This window comes from Ochotona princeps, chromosome 9, assembly GCF_030435755.1.
Source record: "Ochotona princeps isolate mOchPri1 chromosome 9, mOchPri1.hap1, whole genome shotgun sequence".
Classification (NCBI taxonomy): Eukaryota; Metazoa; Chordata; class Mammalia; order Lagomorpha; family Ochotonidae; genus Ochotona; species Ochotona princeps.
In genome coordinates, this window is record NC_080840.1 from 25,066,892 (window position 1) to 25,092,431 (window position 25,540).

Genomic DNA, 25,540 nt, shown 5'->3' on the forward strand with positions numbered 1-25,540 from the left:
TATCAATCCCTTAGCCAAAAACACAGATACCTGCATTATGTCAGATACATAAAGTAGCTAGAGAAATAATCTAACAGCTGTGAAAGACTAGAATGTCAGGCTTTCTGCATTATAAATTAATGGCCACTGAATGGAGGTGGGGGCAGAACTACAGTCCTTAAATACATTACATCTTAAAATCTGTAATGAAAGGGCTAAAGTACTAACTGTTAAAGGTTAAAATAATGTAAAACAAATATGTCATTTTAGCTCATCTTCAATATGTATACATGCAATATAAATTACAAATATGTATAACAATATGACACCATTCAAAATAATGATGTACAAAATTTTATAAATAAAATTATTGCATTTAATGTCATTTTCTTGTAAACCAAAATCATCAAATTCCTTAATATTGTATCAAACATGAACAATACCAGTTCAAACTGGAGAATGTATATAGAGAAAGTACTAGTTCCTAACAACAAAAATAAGGAAGCTAAAGGCCTGCCTTTGGCTAATTTAAGACAGGTAATCATGAACAAAAGAATATTAAAACTATTTATTTTATAATTATGCACATTGCAGGAAAGCATAATAGATAGCAGAGTTCTTTCCCATCATAAAACTATTTACACCCATTTATTCAGCTAGAAAGACTAGCTTGAGAGGTACTTAAACAATCCATTTGTAATAATTTCTCTACAGCAAACAACTGTCTCATGTTTGGAGCATGTTGAAGAAAATATTATCTCCTATAAGTCTTCTGTTCTCTTGAGTCTCAGTCATGAAGATTTCAACTGAGACTCCAAGAAACTTTGTGAGAATCTTGGGTGTCCTGGTAAATGCATTAAAATCAAGTAATGTCTTTGTATTCTGAAAATACTTTCATATCCATACAAATGATGCCTGGGGTTGTGGAGCTTGGATGCTTCTTACTGGCACTATGACATCTCATGAAGAGTTTTTATGACAGTTTCACACCAATTTTGTTTTGTTCCTTCTTCATAAGCCGCTGTGCTTCCTTTTCCATTTTCTTCCTTTGTTGTTCTGCTGCTCTCTTTTCTCTGTCTGCTATCTTCTGCTGCCTAAAGGCAAACACACACATATTGTCTTACTTTAGAATATACCACACAGGTAAAATGGCAAATAAATTCCAGAGCGAAATAACAGTGCATTTTAACATTCCATCGAAGATCTGAACTCTTCCTACAACTTTGAAAATGTCAAGGCTTTTTAAAAAATAGTTTCTTTTAATCCTTAGAATATGAGTTGCTGGGCCCGGCGGCGTGGCCTAGCGGCTAAAGTCCTCGCCTTGAAAGCCCCGGGATCCCATATGGGCGCCGGTTCTAATCCCGGTGGCTCCACTTCCCATCCAGCTCCCTGCTTGTGGCCTGGGAAAGCAGTTGAGGACGGCCCAATGCATTGGGACCCTGCACCCGCGTGGGAGACCCGGTAGAGGTTCCTGGTTCCCGGCTTCGGATCGGTGTGCATCGACCCGTTGCAGGTCACTTGGGGAGTGAAACATCGCACGGAAGATCTTCCTCTCTGTCTCTCCTCCTCTGTGTATATCTGGCTGTAATAAAATGAATAAATCTTAAAAAAAAAAAAAAAAGAATATGAGTTGCTAAGAGAGGCATTATCTACTTAAAAATAAGTCAAGTGAGACACAATGATAAGTGACTTGCCCAAAGTCGCAGCATACCAGGTACAGTGGTAAGAGCTGGGCTTCTGATCATCCCTCAGGTGATCTCCACTAAAGCATTACTGCCATTTACTCACTCCTTAAGTGGGAGGCATGGTTTCCACTCAGAAAAACTTGATGTTGAGAATTAAATCTCTTGTTATTGAAAAGGCCAAAAACAAATGTGCAGGCACAATTAAAAAACAAATGAAAACTTAAGACATACTTTTCATCTAGCAGCTGGCAATCTTGAAGAGCTTAACATTTGATCAGCTCCACCAAAGTGAGCACTGGCTGACTCACCACATGTTGAGAACACAAACCTACTTAGCCCTTCCCACACCTCCACTAACTTTATCTGTATTTGGTTGATTTGTGCAGGGAGTGACGAATAAGAGTAGGGCAATAAAAGAGAGGTGATACGTGTTGTTCCTGGATCTGAAGGGTTATGAAGTAAGAAAATAAGAAGTGTGCAACATTGAGGAGGGAAGTCGTCACAACTGTGAGATGAATAAGCAATATTAGGTTACTGCAAAAAGTCTAGACTGAAGTATCTGTTTATGGGACAATTAAAAGCTGATTACAGTGAATAAAATGTATATACAGTTCCTAATCATAATTATAAATTGGCAGTACAGAGTTAAAAGTGAACAAGATTCAAGAAAGCAGAGAAACTTATTTTCACACCATTTTTTACCATCATTTTTTTAAAAACAGCCAAAAATCCTTTTGGGCCTGGTGCAGTACCCTAGTGGCTGAAATGCTCGCCTTAGCACTTGTCAGAATCACATGATCGCCAGTTCATATCCTGACTGCCCCACTTCCCATCCAGCTCCCTGCTTGTGGCCTGGGAAAGCAGTAGAAGACGGCCCAAACCCTTGGGAGCCTGCATCTACACAAGAAGACCTAGAAGAAGCTCCTGGCTCCTGGCTTCACATCTGCTCAGCTCCAGCCGTTGCAGTCACTTAGGTTTGAACCAGTGGACAGAAGATCTTTCTGTTTCTCCTTCTCTCTGTAAATCTGATTTTCCAATAAAAAATTTTTTTTAAATGTTTTTAAAAATCCTCTTAACTAACTCTGCTCACTTGCAAGAATTGATGATTTGCACTGAAATAGTTGAAACATTAGCACAAATATAAGAAATGAACTATTAGGGGCTGATTAGATAATACACAAACAGGATGATCAAGCTCTGGCTTGGTTATTAGTTGAAATAAAAATATCAACAGCTAAAGCCCCTGACAAAAGAGAAAACTGAGAGATTACTGAAGATAAAATATATTTTACCTGCTGAGATTCACACCTATTAAATACTAAAATACCAACCAGAAGCCTCTTCCTTCACACTAAGACAGTATTTTAAGGTGGCAATGGGAAGAAAGGTTTGGCATTAGGGGATAGAAATTGCGGATGCATTCTTCCAAGGTTCAGTGTGTTACTGGGGACAGCACAGGCAGACAAAGCTTCCACGCCTGGGTCTACGTCCGAACGTGCCAAAGGCAGTACACCAGCAGTTTCATTCTCCAAAGCTGCCATAAACGTTCAACCTTTCATTTCTGTCTTGTTTAGAAAGACAATGGTTTCTATGCAATGTTAAGGTACTTGTGAACTCATGGGATTCTATCATGCTGCTATTAAGATTACTATAGTCACATGAATATCCATCTTTATCACTGTGCTTAATGATAATAATCACTAGAATTTCCAAAATTATCTAAAAGCCTCAGACTGTGTAGTTATGATTTATAAAGCAATAAATAAAAATGATGCTTTCTTTTTACTTTGGGGAGATATGTGCAATAAATGTAGTTCATACTTTTAAAAAATACTTCCTTTTTTTAAAAACAAAACTGAATTATATTAACCCGCATGAATTAAATATTAAAAACTCTCACAAATTTACTGTTCACATTTTAAAATGTTAACCATATTCCCAGTCAAAACAAAACTAAAAAGCGACATGCTGAAAACAGGAGGGACAGGAGCTAAAAAAACAACCCCAGCTGTAGCTTTCAATTATTTACTGCACCCTCTGCTGGATACTTAAGGCAACTGTAATTTACTAACAGACAAGAATGGAAAATACAAGGCTGAACAGTTAGATAAATGAAATTCCTTTTTTCTACCGATACAATATGACTTAATTTTAAAATAAAAAACTTGCAAAATTGTATTTTACTGCACAGTTTTTAAAAAGGCATATGTAATGCAAATACATTTAAGATGTCTGAGATTTCATCAATGGTCATAGCCCCAAGTTTTCTCCTTTAAGATAAATTTTTCTTTTACTCTCTGATCCAATAACAAGGGAAGAAGAACTAAGGACATTGCTCGCAAAGACAAAGAACACAACATGTAAAAAAACGAAAGTGAAAACCCCTACAAAAGGGTATGGGCTTCATGGTCAAGAGGCCCGTGTTCTACCTACAAGTATACGCGTTATTGCCCGAGCTCCAGCTGCCCACTCCAGCTGGCTTCCTGTCGATGTAGACCCTGGCCGGCAGTAGTGGCTCAAAGTAGTTGGGTTTCTGCCATCCACCTAAGAGATGTCAGCGGAATTCCTGGTTCTTAGCTTCGAAACTACCAATGCCTGGCTGTTGTAGGCATTCGGGGAGTGAGGCAGCAGATGAAAGCCCACTCTAACTCTGTGTGCCTGGTTCTTTCTAGAAACTTCTAAAAAAACCAAAAGGCAGCAACCTCCAAATGTGGCCAGCATTGTGGCAAGGTGGGTTAAGGCCCCACCCAACTGCACCATTTCCTCATTTCATTCCTTCCTTTTCCTTTTTTTTTTTTTTAATTTAATGATCTGAAATGCAGCAATAAAGACAGAGAGGTAACTTTCACCCACTGTCTTGCTTCCTAAATGGCTACAACAGCTGAGGCCAGGCCAGGCTGAAGCCAGGAACCAGCTTCATCTGGGCTTCCCACATGTGAGCAGGAGCCCAAGGACTTGGGCCATCCTCTGCTGCTTTCTCAGGTGCATTAGCAGGGAGGTGGACGGAACTGGAGCAGCAGCAGACATGAACTGGCACCCACATGGGGTGCGGGAGCCGCAGGCAGTGGCTTAATGTGCCAGGTCATTAGCACAGCCCTCAAGCTGTACCATTTCTTATCTTTTTTTTTTAAGATTTATTTATTTTTATTGGAAAGATGTGGGGCTCAGGGGGCAAAGTGGTTACTAAGTCTTCAAGAACAGGAGTCACTGATATCCTTATCCCTGGTACCTTGGCTATTCCACCAATGAGCAAAAAGAACTGTACCCTCAAACTCAACTAGACCCAGCAGTAATAGGGGTCCCATCATCTTACCCCAAGCAGTTCTGCACAGCCAAACTTATCCAGGACCTTAACAGAAGAGTTACCTGCCTCTGCAGTTCTGAGGCCATCCATATGCATTCTCTCCCACTTCCCAGGGCATTGTATGCCAGCCAACACTGGGCCTGATTGGGCATGCACACCAGCCTGGGGTGAACAGTGCCATTCTCCAATGGGCTGAACGTTAGGTAAGTGCCGCCACCTCCAGCTTCCCACTCCAGCTTATGTACACATGTAAGGTTACTCTAACCTGCTTAGGCTGTGTGGATCCCTCCTCCACGGGCTTGGCTTCGGTGAGCATCCTAGACTCCAGACCCACGGTAGCCCAAACACACTTGGCTTTGGTGGATGTGTGTGGTCATGCACGTCTGTCTAGGCCACAAAGATCCCTTCCCTAGTAGGGCTCAACAGTAGCCTAGTGGCTAAAGTCCTCGCCTGGCATGCGCCAGGATCCCATATGGTCATTTGTTCATATCCTGGTTGCTCCTACTCTCTTCCAGCTCTTTGCTGTGTCCTGGGAAAGCAGTAGAGACTGGTCCAAAGTCTTGGAACCCTGCACCTGCTTGGGGAACCCAGAAAAAGCTCCTAGTTCCTGATTCCTGGTTTCAGATCAGCTCATTTCAGCTCCAGCTCTTGCAGTCATTTGGTGAGTGAACCAGCAGATGGAAGATCTTTCTCTCTGTCTCTCCTTCTCTGTAAATCTGACTTTTCAAAAAAAATTAAAATAAGTCTTTAAAAAAAAAGAATACAGATTGACTGACTGGATTTGAAAATGACCCAACAGTATGATGGCAGAAAAAAAACTGACTTCACCAGTAGAGGCACATACAGACTGAAAGTCAAAGGGTAGAAAAAGATTCCATATAAATGGAAACCAAATGTACGCAGGAATAGCTATGTCAATTTCAGAAAGAAAAAATAGATTTTAAGACAAAAACCACTAAAAAAAAATGATTATTGCATAATAATCAAGAGCTCAATTCAATAAGAAGTTAGACTCCGGAAATGCAAATACATTTAGTGCTGGAGTATTTGGCTCTAAAAAAGAAAGATTGTTAAATATAGTGAAAAATTACCTCCTTTTGTAGACAGATAATCCACACAAAAATTAATGAAACAACATCAGAGATAAACTATAATACAGACCAAATGGATCTAAGAGACATTTACAGAACCTTCTATTCAATGGCTATAGCAGAAACACTCTTTTCAAGACCACACGGAACATTTTCAAGGACAAACTACACATCAAGTCACAAAATAACTTTTAACTGAATCAAATAATAATAATAAGTATCAGGTATTGTTTTTAACCAAAATGGAATAAGAAAGAAAATCTAGATATTATACAAATACAGACACTAAGCAATATGCTCCTGAATGAAAAATCAGTCATTGAAGAAATCAAAGGGAAATTTAAAAATCCCTTCAAAAACAGAAATACAATATGCCAGCATTTATAGATACAGCAAAAAGAATACTAAGAGGAACTTTTACAGTAATAATTATTCACACAGAAAAAGCCAGAAAGATAGCAAATAATGTAATAATACATCTCTAGGATCTAAACAAAAACAGAGTGTCAATAATAGGAAAGAAACTTGAAAAATTAAAGCAGAATTAAATTTTATAGAAACAAAGAAAAATACAAGATCAATGAAGCTGATTAACAAGAAAAGATAAAACATTAGTTAGACAAAGAAAAAAAAGGAGAGAAAACTCACACTAATAAAATCAGAAATGAAAAATGAGATTCAAGTGATAACACAGAAACACAAAGGATTGGGCCAGCCCTGTGCAGTTAAGTCACCACCTGTGATACTATCACCCCTGTGGCACTATCTGAAGCCCAGCAGCTCCATCTCTGATCCAGCTCCCTGCTAATGTGTCAGGGAAGGCAGAGAGGAAAGGCCAAGGTATGTGGGCCCCTGTACGCATGTGGGAGACATGATGAAGCTCCTGGCTCCTGGTTATGACGTGGCCTAATACTGCAGCCGTTTAGAGAACCTGCAGATGGAAGATCTCTGTCTTTCCTTATTTCTCTGTAAACTCTGTCTTCAAAATAAATAAAAGAAAAACTTTAAAAAAGAAACACAAAGGATTATTTGGGACTATTATGAATAACGACATACAAACAAATTGGAAAATCTAAAAGAAATGATTGAATTCATAGGTACATATAATTTACCAAAATTAAACTACCAAGATATATAAAGTAAAATGTAAACAGCTCAACACAAGGTGAGACTAGGGGTGGCTCATGTCAGGCTGGGCCACAGCACCTGCCAGACCCAGGGCTGGGAGCAGGGCCCATGGGGGCACTTTGGGGACTGCCCTGTTAGGCTGTACTCCTGTAAGTGAGCATGAGAGCCAGATCTGGGGACAGGCCAGGCTGGACTAGGCTGCAACACCCTGCAGCATGTATGCGGGCCAGGTCTGGCCACAGCACCCAAAGATGTGCACAAGCTTGCAGATCTGAATGAATGTGGGATGGGCTGTGCTAAGCCACAACACCTCCCAGAATATGCAATAGCCAGGGCTGGGGATGGGCCTGGTGGGAGTTAATGGGGTCACCCCAGCCAGATTATAGCAGCCACTGGTGTGTGTATGAGGGCCAGGCCCATTGGCCTAGGCTGGACTAGGCTAGGTTGCAGCATCTGCCAATTTGCATGAGATGGGGCTGGAAGCAAAACTGCATCTACTGGCAGGTGCGCTGGTTAGTACAGGTAACAGACCAAACATGATTCTGCATTAGCCAGAGCAGACAAAAGTCTGAGGACTTTCCGAGTAAGGTTTCATGGGGGACTTCCCAACTAGACTGCTAGACTCAAACCCCAGCCTCAGGGAAAATCAAGACATGCGGTGCAACCTTAAAGTACAAATATCAAGACTGTACTTCCTCAGTGCTAATGCCCATATAATAGAGAACATACCTAGATATACACAAAATACATGACAGCCACCTCATCCAAGCCAACAGGGGACACTGAGTACTTCATCAAAAAATGGAAAGCAGGACAGGTTAAACAACTCTCCTTTCCAGGCTGTGCACCTATTGTCTAGGTCTGTGGACACACTAGAGTAGTCCTGGTCAACCAACAGACTTTATAAAGATTTCCTCAACCTGGATGTGCTGAAATTGACAACATTTCAGAATTATCAAGGCTACTTAAGCAGCACCCTCAGAACATTTCTTCAAAATATCAAGGTCTCTAAGGCAACATCAAATGACCATCTCCATCCTGGATGCTTATGTAGTTTGACAGCAAGGACACTGAAACATTTTCCACGCACCTACCTCCACAAGCCCACTCTAATCAAGGTTGAACATGGGCATGGATCCCTCTCAACTATGTAACCAATAGGAAAATTTAAAAAAAATTTTAATGTGCCAGTATTAACATAATACTAATGATTATATATTAACATGATATAATTAATCCAAAGTTTAAAAATACATTTAAAAATATGTACTGGTATGCAAATAATGATTGCAATATGGAATATATATACAAACAATATCGCATTTGTCATTAATAAAATCATTATTCTTTTATTCCTACAATGTTGTAAATTTTTGGCTTCTGTGACATTATAATAATACACAGTCCAAAATAGAGAAAAGGTGTAATATAATCTAAGGTTCAAGTGAAAACGTATATATACAGTTTTTGACCTTAAATATTACATGGTTATTGTGCTCAGGCTGCAATGTAATCAACACTCAAATACCTCAGAACTTCTTCTGCTTGCCACGCCGCATCTTCCTCTTCTTCCCAGGCATTAGTATTTTCTTGCCAGGTATCTAAATCCCCTAATTCAGACTACAATGAAACAAAGAACAAACCAGGATAGTAAAGGACCATCCTTTCTCCATACAGCAATCAGAAGAGTATTAAAAGTGTAACTCAGAGCCTGTCACTGTCCTGTGGTTTTTCAGCATCCTTACCATGTCCAATACAAGGCACCAATGACTTGCTCTGATTTATTTAGAACTGAGAGACTTCTTGTGATACATGAGTCTCAGCATCAAAACATCGTGGGCAAGTCCAGATTCCTATTTTAGTTCTATGGAATAACATTTCATATCATTCTTTCTCTTTAGCGTGAACAATAATAGGACCTTTCTTCTGTTACTCTCTCTTTTCAGTAAGAGGAAGATGAGGGAAGACAGATAAAAGACAAATGATTCCAGGCTGAGTTAGAAATGCTTGCCTAGGATGCCAGTTCTAAAGCATAGTGGGTTAAAACAATGGCTGCTGTACCAGCATCGCAAATGGGCATTAGTTAGATTCTTGGTTACTCCACTTCCAATCCAATTCATTGCTAATGCCTCTGGAAAGGAAATGGAAGATAGTCCTTGGGTCCCTGGCACCCATGTTGGAGACCTAGGAGAAGCTCCTGGCTCCTGGTTTTTGCTCTTGTGGCTGGGCACAAGCTCATGTCCTATTCATCTCCCTGTTAATGCCTTGGGAAAAGCAGCAGAAGATGGGCCCGAGTACTTCAGCCCCTGCTAACCTTGTAGGATGAGAACTCCTGGCTTCAGCCTGGCTCCCCCTGGCTCCCCCTGGATGCTGCAGTTATGTGAGGAGTGAAAACAGTGGAAGAGAGACCTATGTCTCTTACCTCTTTCTATAACTCTGACTTTCAAATAAATCTTTTTTAAAAGTCTCTGATTACCTGTTTAATATACGTCTGTAGAAGTAAAATAACTAAGTCAAGAAAAGGAACATTTTTAAAGTTATCGTAACAAACTCCAAATGAAGTGCCTGAAAAGTTACAGCAATGCAGCCTCCCAACAGTACCAGGCAGAACTGCTATCCTGTGCCTGTGCCACTCCTGACAATGACACCTTTTCTACTTATGCCCATCTGATTTTAAAATGCTATTGCATTATTTTACCTTGGATTTCTTTAATGACAATATAAAATTTCTTTGTTATTAGATTGTATGTATTAGTGTATATAAAGCATTTAGATATAAAAAGTGTTACTTGAAAAAGCTGTAACCAATAAGACTATTAAAAATGGTGATACTGAGCTTTTTCTAGTCCTTACTTAGATCCAACTTCGGATCCCCACCCTCTCTTGCAATGACCATCAGGGTCGCTCTGGAAGCCCCCCCCCCCAAAAAAAAATAGAATAGATAGACAGAGAAATACAAGGAAAGCTCGGAACCAGACAGGAAACGGTCAGTGAGGATCCACATATACCTTACTAGGTGGGACACAAAGATTAGTCACTCCTCACTAAGGTATTGAAGACTTTTCTGCACACCCCTCCTAACACTGTTCTGCACCTCAACTGTTGACAAATACTTTGTTAAGATTTATAAGCCAGTTTAGACTATCCTAAAATCTGCCAAGTTCAGCAAAATTATGCTTCAACACAATAAACTGCTGAATACTAAAATGAAAATAGACATGAGACAGCTGAATAGTACCCTATAGCCACTTTAAGGTGTATAGCAGCTGGTTCTGTGTATAAACTAAAATTGGATTGTCAGTGAAGTAGTCACAGGATGTGGTTAAGAACTTGCATGGTTTTAACATACTGATTACTCAATACCATGTCAATTAATTCCATAATGTTGTAAATTGTTGTTGATGTTGTACTGGGGCTTCTAATTGATTGGGATGATATTCTGCCAGCTCTACCTTCAGACCAGAGATGGTCTCCTCAAGAAACTGTTGAATTTATCTGGACAATAAGATGCTGGACTCTGTACTTGGTGTATGTTTGCAAAGAAAGAATCTTGACTTAATTTGAACTGTAATACTGCAACAAGGTGGAGGAATCCACCATGGGGGGAGGGCACGGGAAGGGTTGGGGGAATCCCAGAGCCTATGAAACTGTGTCACATAATGCAACGTAATTAATAAAAAAAAAAAATGGTGATACTTGATCTTTTGGTAGAGCTGATCTAAGTAAAAAAAGAATTGAGTAAGACAGATTTGTATACTAAAAACTATATCAAAACCATCACAGGCAAATTAAAGCAGAAAATTCAAAGAATATAAAAGAATATTTACCAATGTGGATCAAATATATATGAATGTAATTTAAAATTAAGAAGTATGAAATTAAATATGAAGTAGGATGAGGTGAGCGTTTGATGCACTAATGTCACTTGGGATGTCTGCATCCAATTTGGGAGAGCCTGGTTCGAGTCCTGGCTCTTCCATTTCTGATTCAGCTTCCTGCTAATGTACATCCTGGCAGGTAGGACACTGGCTGCTTTGCCCTGCTGCTGTGGGCATTTGGGAGGGAACCAGCAGATGGAAGTCTCCGCCTACATTCTGTCTCTCTGCCTTTCAAATGAAATGAAGAAAAAAGCTAAACATGATGATGAAATGTTATTTAGACAAATATCTATGACATCATCATGTCCTCCACAGCATCATGTATCTGCACAGTTATCAAAGCTTGTGATTATGTGTCATCATCTATTTGATGTTCTCTACCAACAGAATGCTCCTTTTTTTTCCTTTAAAAATCTTATGTCAAATTCATTTTAAACCAAATCACACTTTAAATGTAAATATACCCAACAGGGGAAAAATGTTACTTCCCTCCTATGACATACTTATATAACTCATGAAAAAAATAAACTAAGGTTAAATCTCTCATTTAGTGACACTATCTTTTAAATATTTTTAAATAGCATTTTCTCTCCATCTTTCATATGCACATTGATATCTGGTGTAATGTATAAACTTGTGAAATGGAAGGATTGGTAGAAACTTCTTTCAAGCTGCTAAATCTGTATCAACATTACAAAACCATGAATGTTTTGTTCAATTCATTTAGACTGCTTTCTTCTTTATTAAAGACAACAGATGCAAAACCAAGCCTTTCCCTAGATCCCATCTCATACTTACAGATTGATGAATAAAAGGCATATCTTGTGTAGCTGCTAATCTACTGGAGAAACCTGTGCTACCGTCTGGGATGCCAAAATTTAACGGTTCTCTTTTCTTAATAACAATCTGAAAGATTAAGTGAAATACAATTATAAGAATATTTTTGCACAATATTATATAAAAAAGATCATCAATGCATTCTGTAATTATTTCAAGTACTGTCAGCCTCTCGTTTTTAAAATTTACAATGTGAAAGCCAAAAAGAGAAAGGTTTGTAAGGTACCAACATTTCCACGAAACTGTCACAGAAACTAGTAAATACTAAGAAAACCTATATTTCACAATTTAAAAAAATTTCGCTTTATTTCTTCCTTTCCCTACAGTCCCCAGACTCCCAAAGTATTTGATACCTATATTAATAAGAGTATATCATATAGTAGAATTATATGCTTGTATTAAGCATCTGTGTTATAGATCATATCCACCATAATAAGCTTTACCAGTTTAATCAGCATTGGGGCATCTATGAATACAAGTATATCAATTCTTTTGGGCTACTTCTATGAGGATACTTTACAGAGTTCATGGAAAACCAGAATGAATTTACTCTGCTGCAAAACTTTTTGGAAATTCATGCATATTTTCCATGAACTTTTTGAAGATCTCATATATTAGAATATACTTATTTGATATTTGCAGCTTTTACTAAAGTCCCTTCTATTCTAACCTACTTAACAAAGCATTATTGTAATATACTAGGTTCCAACTGAAACATGCCACTTTCATAACACAAGGTATTTACCCACACAGAAACCCACTTAAAGGACCCTTGAAAAGTATACAATTAAATGTTTTTCATCTTTGAGACATGAGGATAACTCAATAAAATAATGTCAATGTTTTCAACCTAGATGATGTAAAAATAAAGAGCAGAAACTAAATAAGAGGTAGATGAGTGTGAGGACCTATATTGGGAAGGGAAAACCAAATAATACCCTAATTGGATAAAACGTAAGCCATATTTTCAATGATTGAACAATTGCTCTAAGTATGTTTTTCTGAAATACCAAAATGACTGATGAGGTAGAGAGGAACAGTAACAGTGCAATGTTTGAGGGAGTAGGAAGAGTGGGAAGGAGGAAATCTTCATTTACCATGGCATCATGTCAACAGACAGCGCTTGCAATTGATGAAGTCAAGAAACAATAAAATATAAGATACAATAAGAGAGAAAAGGCCCAACAGTGAAAGGGACAATTTCTAGCCAACAGAACTGGCAACAAAGAGTGACAGGAAAGCCTGTTGCTTTTCGTAACAGCACATCCAAATTCTTTGAGTTACAAAAAAAAAAAAAAATAGACGTACTATTTTGATAAAAAGTGCACTCAGCTTTTGTGTTTTTTCTGGTAGTTCCCTAAAGCTCTCTAACAGTTCCATATCAAACCCAAAGGGAATTAAATATGGATGCACACTTACACAAACCCACAATCATTACACTTCCTTACTCTCAATTCTCAGAACCCTGCTTCAGTTTTATAATGCTACAAACAGTACAAAGTACCTGTCAGTGGTGGATGACACCAAACTACAAACTTATGAGCACTGTTTTATTCAGCTCAGTTTTCAAGCAGAGATTAGGGCCTGAAATCCAACACACAGAATTTCAATAAATGGATAGATTTTTTAAAAAAAAAACCAAGAAGGAAAAACATTCAATCTGTGGCCAGGTCACCTGACTGTATGTCAAATTCTTTTTTTATCATGAAAGACAACATACTGATAATCAGAAATAGGCTTTCTATTAATTTTGAAAAGTACAAATCTTTAACCTACTTTCTGAGTTTTCCTTATAGTTGGTGTCATGTCTTTAAAATAATCAGGTTCCAGCTGTTCCAGAGCATTCTGTGGTGCTGGCACATTCCCATTCCCTCCTTCAATTTTTACACTTGTAGGTGCATCTTCATCCCAGGAAGTCCACTCTTCAACATCTGTCTAAGTTTAACCAATGAACATTGTCAATTGCAAAGGGGCAACAAAATGAACATCTCACTCATCAACTGCTAGGAAAATAACACTGTAAAACACTGACTTTCAAACTCTTTTGACCCATAAAAATATACATATTTTACACTACACACCAAAGCCAGATCAAAAGTTTAAAAAAAATATTTTACTGTGAGCTTGACATTCCAACACATTCTATTCTCTTTTTTTCATTCTATTCTGTTTACTAAAACATGAAAAAAAAGGGGGGGTGGGACAGACATTTGGCCTAACAACTAAGATGCCACATTGGAGGTCCATATTTCGTATTCAAGTGCCTGGGTTCAAGTCCCAGCTGTGCTCCCAATGTACACTTGGGAGGCAGTGGGATCTGCCAACACTTGGATCTGGCCTTCCCCATGGGAGCAAGCTGAGCTCCTGGTTCCCAGCTCCAGCCCACACCTAAGTGCTATTATAGGATCTGGGGAATTAACTGGCAGAAGACAGTACATCCTCTTTCTCTCCTTCTCTCTCAAATAAATAAACAACAATTTAAAGTGAAGCAAAAGCCACTGTTTTGAAAACTGACATGACATTGGAACGGAATTTTCTACTTTAGCCTAACCAGACAGAAATATATTAACTTAACCACAGGATTCAAATAAGACAGAACCTCAAAAATAATATTCCAAGTGTTCATGAAACAATCCATCATTACTCAACAAAGAATCAATAAATCTCAATTTAATGGAAATTTAATCAACAGATGCCAAGCATTAGATGATAATTAAATTATCTAAGACTGTCACAAATAAGCTACAAAACACAGCAGCAAACACTTCAAATCAATGGAAAAAAACAAAAACAAAATATCTATAAGGAAATAGAAAATAAAACAAAGAATAAAATGGAAATTTCATAACTGAGAGGTTTAACAAAAACAAACAAAAAGGCCTGACTACCAAATCAATTTCATATACTAAAAATCTGCAACACAGTTTGAAAAATGTTCTTCTGCAACACATCCATTCTTAAAGAGAAAAAGATAATTACCTGCTTAGGAACTGATGAATAGTCAACTGTAGTTGGCAAAGTTATTTGATCTCCACTTAATTTCCTTCCTCTGCCAGATCTGAAACAAAAATGAAATTTATTCCAAGAACTACTGAAACAAGTATGTGTTAAACCATTATGGACAGTCAGTCTAGGTTACAAAACAATATCTAATTTCTTATTTTAACAATAATTTTCCAGCAAGATAATTATTTTACAAATATTTTAAAATATTAAATTTAAATGAACTACTTTAAATATCTGTAAGATAATCATATCATTATGAGAATTTATTAAACAAACACTGGGTTTTAGCTCAGGACTCAGGAGTACACAAAAATCAAAAAGCAAAATAGGTAAGATAGTTTCAAACCATGCTCCCTGGTACGCTGTGGGTTTGAAGGTGAAGTTCTGGGCCACCTATGCTATTTTAACTAAGTTGGCTTGGCTGATGTATTCTGCGTACTTGATTTCTTAATAAGATTGACCACTGGAGTTTTTGTCTTGTTTTGATTTAAAGTTTGGAGGGTGGTCCTTTGATCTAGCAGTTATGGGCACAGATTAAGATGGTTATGCCTTATATGTGGAGTGCTCTGGGCTCAATACCACACTGTAGCTCTTGACTCCATTTCTCCTAATGCAGATCCTTGGAGGCACTGAGATTGCCCGAGTAATTAGTTTCCTGCCACACAAAGAGGGTATCCAGACTGAGGCCCTCACTTTTAACTCTGGCCTCGGCCAAGTCCCAGCTCTTGTGAATATTTAGAGAGAAAACCAGCAGATGGGAGCCAGCTCCCTGTGTTCTTTCCAAAAAAGAATAAATATATATAATCCATATATATATTATGTATATATACATCACTTGGTAGAAATAAACTGGTATTTGAATTTTAAGGATTAGTAGGAAAAGTACATTAAACAGCACTTGCAGGCAGAGGATTAGCCAATGAGCCACAGAGCTCGTCCCAGATAAATCTTATGTGTATTTACATTGACAACAGAAATTTATGCTGACAATAGAAACATCCTTAACATTTCTAAAATCAGATTCAATTTTTTTCTCTAAAAGTAATCTATACTGAACACAAATTTTAAAATATATTAATATAATTCACCACTGTTAATATAATACGTATTACAATTTCTTGCATCTGGTAATTGTTACCCTACTTCACCTGGTGAATTTCTGCCACTCTTCATTTTCTGACAAGTAGAACACAGACCACATTTTCTACTCTTCAAATCCTACCCTCCTCAATATTTTGATCATCAATCACCTAAATCATCTATTCCTTTCATAATTCTCTTTCAGGGGTTAAATCTCATCTATTTCTCCCACGTGATCCTACTGCATTATGCTGGTGTGTTCTGCCAGCAATGTGACAGTCCTAGATGGAGTCCCTGGCTCAGCCGCAGCCTGAGGCCAGCTGTTGCAGGCAATTATGCAGCAAAGCAAAGACGGGAACAAGCCTTATCTATACGCTTCTCAAAATAAATAAATAGCCTGAAAAGTATTGTGCAGAAGAGTAAATTGAGTTGAGCATCAGTGTAAAGTACTACATTAAACAGGTACTCTGCATGGCAGTATTATAACTCACCTGTGGAATCTGTAAACTCAAGACTCTATGCCAGACCACTGGACTTCTATCAGTAAAATCAATAGCTCTTAATTCTCTGACTCTTGTAGCTATTAAATGTTCATTTAGCCAAACACTACATTACCCAGACACCACCGGGCTCTGAACAAGTACACTGAAAACAAAATTGCTGTGTGCAACTGCTAAATCACATCTAGTGAAAGAGAAGTGCTCGCCACCCGTTTCCTCTACTCTACCCTACTCTTGGTGGGCAAATAATTGTGTCATAGTACCTCTAAGACAAAAGAAATAACTATTTAGTAATTTAAGTAGTCATGTCTAAACAAATCAATAAATACAGATGTCCCAACTGATCTGTAGCCATTACAAAAAAAAAAAAAAAAAAAGACATTTAAAGAAAAAGTAACTTCAATGGACAAAGTTAAGTGTGTGCCTTTCAGACAACAGCTTCTCAAGTCTCAAACTCAAATTGGAGACAGTCACCCTCCTTTCTATTCTAGATTCATATTCATGCAATACTACCTTTGAACTATAACCTAAAATCCTAGCTGCATCATGATGTGTAACCAAAAATATCAGCAAACAAAAACTTATTTTAAACACTAGGAAAATCATTATAAGGAATGTTGCAAGACCTAAATTTTGCAAGTGTTGACTATCTTGAGTTCAGAATCTGTGCAGTGTTCAACAGTTGCTAAATAATCCTTTTGCTGTAGTTTCATTGGAAAATTAAAAACATTCTGTTTTAATTTCACTGAAAGTCCGAAGGCACCTCAGCACATAGTTTAGAAGCCACGAGCTATACAGTATGATAGTGTGACAAGATACGAGTTGCAAATCAAGAATGATCCGCTGAAACAGAGTAAGTTACCTGCTCCAGATTACCTCCATATCTAAAACGTTATTTAGGAAACAACAATAAAAATCTAACTTCCTCAGAGTTCCTCTATTTTAAAGGTTAATATAAAAGGTAACATTAATATTGTAATAAGGCAAAAACAACTGTACCTGATTTCACCTAACATCTGAAAACACTGTAATAATGAAATAATCATATTTATACAAGTTATATTTATAATACTAATTATAATAATGAAACTTAATTATTTCTGAAACTATAGCATTATGCTAGCTAGCAATTTCAGTGGAAGCTGTACAAATCTAAAGTAACAAAAACACTAAACCTCTATTTTCTTGATCTGAAGTAGAAAAATAAATATTTTAAAAACTAGGGATTATTGAATAAATATTGTCATCAAGATACCTTAAATATAACCTTTCCTGACTTTCTGAAGTTATAAGGGTGTCTAAAGCCATCAAGGACATAAAATATGTCAGTTTCAACATAAAATGTATTTACCTGCATATTAATCTCTTTAAGAATGAGAATACTGTTGCTAGGCAGGTACAAACCTTAAATAACCGAAACTGAGTGATGGCCATGGTGAGAACTGAAACCTGTGGAGAGGACACACATATAAATACATCAGTGCATTAAACTGACTTCATAAGCCACACACCTATTTTGCAGTCAAGCTAAAAAGTTCTTGCACATTGAGAAAGTGTAACATGCACAGATTTTTCTAGAAACCATAAACAGTGAATTTTAAACTTAAAGGGTAGCTAACTTACAAGGCAAGAAACCAGGTTTTTTTTTTAATTAGTAATAATGAGCAAAAAAAAAAAAATCCTGCTTTTCATTTGAAATGATTCTAAAAATAAATTGACATAAATAATGTAATACAAAATTAATTTATAATTAAAGCAATGCCAAAAGTAGGCTCTTTACATACTTGAACCATATGAACATGGAATTATTCAAAATACTGAAAGTTTTAACTTTTAGATACTTTATACCTATTTTCCAGATTCACAAATTGAATTGAGAGATCAAAACCCTGCCCAGGGCCTGGCACCATGGCCCAAAGGCTAAATCCTCACCTTGTAACTACAGGGATCCTATATAGGTGCCGGTTCATGTCCCAGCTGCTCCATTGTCCATACAGCTCCCTGCTTATGGTCTGGGAAAGCAGTAAAGGATGGCCCAGAGCCTTGGGACCCTGTACCCATCATGTAGGAGGACCAGTGGGAGGCTCCTGCCTTCTGGCTTGGGATCAACACAGCAACAACTCAGCCCCAGCTCAGCTTCTGGCGAACACTTTGGAAGTGAATCAGTAGACAGAGGATCTTTCTGTCTCTCCTTCTCTCTACAGAATCTGACTTTCCAGTAAAAATTTAAAAATCTAAAAAACAAAAAACAGGGCCCGGTGCAGTAGCCTAGCTGATAAAGTCCTTGCCTTGCACACGCCAGGGTCCCATATGGGCGCTGATTCTAATCCTGGCAGCCCCATTTCCCATCCAGCTCCCTGCTTGTGGCCTGGGAAGGCAGTCGAGGACGGCCCAAAGCCTTGGGACTCTGCACTTGTGAGGGAGACCTGGAAGAGGTTCCAAGTTCCTGGCTTCAGATCGGCACAGCTCCAGCTGTTGTGGTAGCTTGGGGAGTGATCAATGGACAGAAGATCTTCCTCTCTGTCTCTCCTCCTCTCTGTATAACTGCCTTTCCGATAAAAATAAATAAATCTTTAAGAAAAAATCCTGTCCAGAATCACATAGGTGGAAGGAACCACACAGCTACCTTAGCTTAGAGCTTAAAAAATCTGGGGTACTGTTGCCGAAATACGGGAAATGCTGATGACTGAACTTAGCGCCGGCAGGTCAGTCACCCCTGGGACATGACAAGGTCTGCTCACAGACAATAAACCAAACAAGGGAGAAAAATGTACCAAACCAAAAGAGGCAGCAGAAAACAAGGAAACAAACAACAAATAACAATGGGTCAAATAAAAAATCAACTGTAAAATGACACATCTAAACCTAACTAAATAATCACACTAATACAGATTGTCTATCATCCCAATTTAAAAACAAAGACTGGTTGAGGAAAGGAAACCCCACCACAAAGTTATTTGTAACAAATGTCATTTAGTATTATTTTATGGCCTTTTGGGGGTTCTGTATCTTAAGCCATTAGGACTTAAAATGATCAATTCTGTTTCACTTTAAAGGCAGAGTGAGAGAGAGACAGAAAGAGATTGTCAGTCAACTGCTTCACTTCCCAGATGTCTTCCACGGCTGGGGCTCTGCCATGCTGGGGCTCTGCCATGCTGGGGCTCTGCCATGCTGAAGCCAGGAGCCTGCAGCTGGGCTCCAAGTCTTCCACGGGGGTGCCAGAAGACCAAGCACTTCAGAATCCAGCTGCTGCTTTCCCAGGTGCAATCGCAGGGGTGAAATATGAACTAGAGGCCCTGAAATCTGAACCAGTGCTTCAATATGGGATGCCTACTGCCTATATCACAACATCAGTCCCAAGGAATTCATTTTCAATATAAAGACACCAGTAAATACGAAGTGAAAAGACTGGGGGGAAATGTAGTAACCAACACTAACCAAGACTCAGCTGAAGTATCTATTTCAACGTCCAACAGACCTTGGAGGAAACAATATCACCATGTATAGAAGTGGTCATTTCACCTTGGTATAATGGCCAATTTATCAAGTCACTCACAGTCCATATCATGTCTTCAATAATAAAATTTTGCCATCATAAATTGGATAACATCTTTAGTCTGAAGAAGCTAAAAACTTTAAGTAAATATTACAACCTCCATGCTCATATCTGATAACCAAGATAAAATGGAAAAACTTCCTAAATTTGCTAAGTACAAGAAGAAATGCATCACTAGATAATCTCTGTATCCATAAAAGAAACTGAATTTGCTGATAGATTTTCCAGGTTCAGACAGCTTCACTGGTAAGCTCCACTAATCACTTCGGAAGAAATAATAGCAATCATTGTGGCCTGGGAAAGCAGTCGAGGACGGCCCAAGGCTTTGGGACACTGCACCCGTGTGGGAGAGCCGGAAGAGGTTCCTGGTTCCCGGCATCGGATCGGCCCGTTGCAGCTCACTTGGGGAGTGAATCATCGGATGGAAGAGTTTCCTTTCTGTCTCTCCTCCTCTCTGTATATCCGGCTTTCCAATATTAATAAAAATCTTAAAAAAAAAAAAAGAAATAATAGCAATTCTATACAAACTGCCAAAAAAATGGAAGAGGGAACATTTCCCAAGTCATTAGTTGAGGTCAGCATTACACTGATATTAATCCACAGAACTAACTAGAAAACGAGGGACCAGTATGCTATAAATATAAATGCAAAACTCCTAACAAAATATTAGATTGAATCTAACAAGACATGAAGAGATATATCACAACCAAGTGAGGCTTAGCCAACGAAAACAAAATTGGTTCAACAGTCAAAAAGCAAATGTAATTTATCATATTATCACAATAAAAAAGAAAAAAAATTCACTCATCTAAATAGAAAGTCTTTGAGTAAATTTAACATCCATTCCTGATAAACACTTGAACAAACTAGAACTATTCATGGAGCCTTCTCAGAAACGTTCGAGTGCTTCACTGGGAGTAGAAGGATCTGAACAATGAAGACAGTCAAGAGCTTCCTGAAAGCTGCTCTGTCAGGAGTGAAATCAAAGGAGGTAAGCGTCCCCAAACGAAAATTCAGCAGGAGTATTCAGAAAAACAAGAAGGAAAAAAACCGTTAGAAAAAACTTTGAGCATGTGATAAGGAGACACTCTAGGAGGATGTTTTGAATGAAGGTAACATATGTGATTTAGGGCCTAGGGCAAGTTAAGAATAAATTTCACAGGGAGTTTGGTTACCATAGTCATTACCTTCTCACAAAGATGATGGTACTTTTAAAAGTTTGCATAACAATGGAATTAAGACATTTTGTTTATTTTTATTGGAAAGTTAGATTTTTACAGAGAGAAGGAGAGACAGAAAGACCTTCCATCTGCTAGTTCACTCCCCAAGTGGCCACAACAGCCACAGCTGAACTGATTCAAAGCCACGAGCTTCTTCCAGGTCTCCCATGCCAGGGCAGGGTCCCAAGGCTTTGAGCCATCCTTGCCTGCTTTCCCAGGTCACAGGCTGGGAGCTGCAAGAGAAGTGCGGTAGTCAGGATACGAATCAGCACCACATGGGATCCCAGCAAGTGCAAGGTGAGGACTTCAGCCACTAGGCTACCGTGCCAGGCCCAAAAGATGTGGGAAAAGAATCAAAATGCATGACTATTTCTTCATAACATGTGTTTCCATAAACCTTTTAAGCACAAATGTTATTCAGTAAATATCTGTCGATGTCAAGGGCCTCAGGGGTCATATAGATATAAAACCGAAAGGCTTCTCTGAAGGAGAAATACAAAGTAATCCTCTCCACCCCACCCTGCCTCTGGCAAGTAAGATATTTTCATTCTGGGGCAAGAGTTTCATGTAGCAGTTAAGAGGGAAGTTAGCACACCCACATCAGAATGTGTGCGCGTCCCACTCCAGGTTCCTGGACTGAGTTCAGGCTTCCTGGCTCCAGCCACTGTGAGCATCTGATGAATGAACCAGTGAATGGGGCTCTGTCCATCTGTCTCTTTCTGAATGAAGTGGATGAGCGTCTTAATAAAGAAAAATTTAAAAGAAAAAAACCCTCACATTCCATGCACCAAGATTATCTAATTATAAATTCACGATACTTCCGTGAGGCGGCTGTTGTTATCCTCATTTGAGAGAACGAAGAACAGAGAGTCTGTTCCTAAACCTAATGAATTACATTCTTGTCTAGGTCTATTGAACTAAAGAGCCAAGAATACTGCACTAACAATGAACACCTTTAATATTCAGTGATAGAAAATCCAAGATAAATTTTCCAACCAGCTGCACTGAAATGGGAAAATGCAATCAAGTTTAATATCCAGTGGCTCCTTCACCAATACTGATATGCAGACAGGAGTGTCCTGTGGGAACTCTGTTCACCTAATGCCCCAATTCAATTAAATGAATGCAGACGCTCCTCCATTTATGATAGGATTACAGCCTTATACATCAATGCATTCAATAACCCTAAGCTTAGCAATATAACACATAGTACCCCATGGGTTACTTTCCATTCTGAGCAAGTTGTTGGCTGGGAACTATTACTTGCTATCTCTGCTCACCAGAGTGCAAGATTATACCACGACAACGATAATTCAGCAAAGATCAAAATTCAAAATCTCAAGCATAGTTTCAGCATCTACTAAACGAGCACTGTTTTTCTCCATCACAGAGATGAGAAATCCTCACACGACATTAGACAGTAGGGTCCGACTGTGTATGAAAGCATCCACTATGAAGTGCAAGTAGCAGCTTGGGACAGAGCAAAACTGCCCCCGGCTAAGCTGTCCTCGGGCTTGCACACATTCACCCCATGGAATGCAAGGGCTCAGGGAGAGAGGATCGCCACCAATCCTGCTCATTTTGGTACTGCTGCATCTTACTCCAAGCCAGGTGCTTGGCAGGTAGTCAGCAAGAGTGAATTAGCATTCCTTTAGCATGGAGGATGTTAGAAACACAGTACTACACCACAGAGTATCTTATCACCTTATCAGAATCCTAGGGACAGCCCCAAAGAGGAAGGTATCAAGCATCACCTCTGACAGAAGAGGCTGACAGACAGGCCCAGCTTCGCTCAGCCAGGATCTAAAAGACAGACATCAAGCTCTGGGCTCTGCCCAAAGCACATATCAGATGCAAGACCTGTTAATGTTATACAACTATACATACATATATGTATGGATCAGGCTCCTTGGCACTTTAAAATATTTTCTGTAATTCAACAATACAAAAATCACGTAATTTAGAATTTCCAAGTTTCAGGCCAGCAGTTAAGATGCCCGCACGCCCCATCAGGGTGTCCGGGTTAGACTGGCAACTCCGCTCCAGCCTCTGCCTTCCTAGAGTGCAGACTGCCACAGGTGCCTGGGATGGACCCTTTAATTGGGTTCCTGCTGCCCACAGAGGAAATGCTGAAGTTTTCCAGCTTAGGTTGGTCATGTTCTGGGAATCCCAGGAGCAAAACAGCAGCTGGGACCTCTTTATCTGCTTCTCCAATAATCAAAACTTACAATTATCTGACCTGCCTTTCTCACGGAAAAACAATAATAAAAATAAAAATCAGGAGCAAGCATTTAGCCTTGTAAGATCCCTACATCCCACACCAAAGCACCTGGGTTCGCCTCCCGGCCCTGCTCCTCACTCCTGCCTCCTCTGAAAGCACACCCGGGGGGGCAGCACGGCCAGCTCGGTGCCCTCAGTGCCAGGGGCCCTGCCACTCTAGTGCCACACCTGCACTGTCATTCGCGTTGCATTCGCGTTGTCATTCGTGGCTTCTGACCACAGCTTTTTGCAGACAGCAGTAACGCCTCAAGAACCGGGTCCCTGCCACCACAGGGAAGCACTGGGCTGAGTTTTCTGCGTCCAGCTTTGGGCTGGCCCAGGTCCTTTCAGGCCTTGGGGGAGTGACAGCAGCAAGTAGCTCTCCAGCTACCAAACACATCAAAAACCTTAAAAATTCCAAAGAAAATTAAAATGAAAATTGCTTTACAAAAGAAATCAATAGGCAAAAGATTGCTATATCGAATGTTAAAAGTTTTTTTTCCTACACAACTACACCAACTACACAAAGAATGCCACCTTAACCAAGTGATGGATCAAACGGCTCTTGTCATTTTCAGTGAACTGCCCCAGACCCTACAGGCTTAGGTCTGCAGATCCACTAACACGGAATTGGCTACGCAGAGCCAGGGTCGACGCTGGTTCACCCTGGAGGGACATGCCACACAGTATCGTATCTCCAAAGCTTTTCCTGGCAAGGTCTGAAAAAATATATAGGCTCTAGCCACAAATTAGAAGTTTTCCACTCTCTGAAGTAGGTTAAACACCATCCAGCTCCAAAGCACAAGATTTACCTGAATTCTCAAGTTTGAACATGAAGGGTGCGGCAAGTAATGCCAAAGAGAAAAAAGGACGCAGGGACAGAGCGAGCCGGCTGTCAACATCCAACCCTCGGTTACCATATCGCTGGCAACCGAAAAGTCAGGCCGTAAAATGCAACAGCAGCGAGTCCCACGGCCGAAGTTGCTTCTATTCCGGCTACCCACATAAAACCGGCTGCTGAGAAATGAAATCGTACCCACTGCACAGATGAGAAACAACGTGATCGTGTTCGGGTTACACAATCCGACGCCCTGTCCGCGGGCTGGTATGGGGGTGCCGCGCGAGCTGGGAGGTGGACTGGGGGAGAAGTGGGCCCCAAAGGTGCGAGGCCTGCAGGGCGCAGGGCAGCCGGAGCGGCGTGTGGAGCCCGCGGAGTGCCGGGTCGGGGTGCCCCGCAGGCCGGTCTCCCCCGCGCCAGCGCCGCGTGGCCCAGGCGGCCCGCCGGGGGGCCCCGCCATCTCCACACCCCCAAAGGTCACCCTCACCCGGAAACAGTACCCCGGAGTGACGACCAGAGCTGGGGGCGGAGGCCGGGTCGGAGGAGCGCACGGGAAGGTGGGAGGGCGGGCGGTGAGGAGTGAGGCGAAGGAAAGGCCGGGCCGGGGGTCGGGATGCGGGGTGGCGGGGACAAGCAAAGCCCCTCCCGGGCGGGCGCGGGCCGCACACACTCACCTGCCCCTCCCCCTCCCCGCCCGCCCGGCGGAGGCTCCGAGCTGCCGCGGCCCGCGCGCGCACGCGCGCACACGAGGCGCGGCCACGCGCGCCGCCGCACCGGGGTCGCGCTCCGCGGCTTCAGTCCCAGCCCTGCTCCTTCCCAGCCGGGCGCGCGCTCCGCCGCCGGCGCCGGGGCCGCCGCGCCGCTGCCATGGCCGCCCACTCCTCGGAAAGCCCTCCTCCAGGCCCGCCCCCGGCGCCGCCCCGTTCGCCCTCTCAGAAGGCGACTCTGCCTTGTCTCCAGGCCCACACTTCCGCACACCCGCTGTGGGTCCTTCCCTAACCCAATGGGCGAGGAGTTCCAGGCCTGACGTCAGAATTGGGAGCCAATGAGCGTGGGGGGGTAGGAGCCGGCTGGCCGAGGTTCGGACGCGGCTGGTTTTAGTGCAGCCTTGGATGCTGTGCGGTTTCGTCGTGCACGAGCGCCGCGCCTGAGCTACGTGGCCTTAGTTCCTTCACGTGG

The 25,540-nt window shown here is 40.5% G+C and overlaps 1 protein-coding gene across 3 annotated transcripts; it reads right to left on the reverse strand.

Annotated features, from left to right (window-relative positions):
• Window positions 1–533: 533 nt before the first annotated feature.
• On the reverse strand, window positions 534–25,147 carry EBAG9 (estrogen receptor binding site associated antigen 9). Of its 3 annotated transcripts, none has more exons than XM_004580685.3 (7): window positions 25,036–25,147; window positions 17,840–17,937; window positions 14,882–14,960; window positions 13,679–13,837; window positions 11,864–11,971; window positions 8,716–8,807; window positions 534–1,073 (listed from the first exon to the last, which is right to left on the reverse strand). In XM_004580685.3, the coding sequence occupies exons 2-7, from the start codon at window positions 17,920–17,922 to the stop codon at window positions 953–955; spliced, it is 642 nt and encodes a 213-aa protein (XP_004580742.1). In that variant the 5' UTR covers window positions 17,923–17,937; window positions 25,036–25,147; the 3' UTR covers window positions 534–952. The 3 variants fall into 3 exon arrangements, with proteins under 3 accessions (XP_004580742.1, XP_058524527.1, XP_058524526.1); XM_058668544.1 differs by lacking the exon at window positions 25,036–25,147 and adding an exon at window positions 24,560–24,743; XM_058668543.1 differs by lacking the exon at window positions 25,036–25,147 and adding an exon at window positions 24,336–24,535.
• Window positions 25,148–25,540: the final 393 nt, after the last annotated feature.

Bases quoted from the DNA above. Each gene is read 5' to 3' on its own strand.
- EBAG9 (XM_058668543.1), bottom strand. From the start codon at position 24,443: ATGGTAACCGAGGGTTGGATGTTGACAGCCGGCTCGCTCTGTCCCTGC. The intron at 8,808-11,863 runs GTAAGTATGAGA...GTTTCATTGTAG, and splicing joins TGCCTTTTATTCATCAATCT to TCTGAATTAGGGGATTTAGA. The intron at 1,074-8,715 runs GTATTTGAGTGT...GTTTGCCTTTAG, and splicing joins CAAGCAGAAGAAGTTCTGAG to GCAGCAGAAGATAGCAGACA.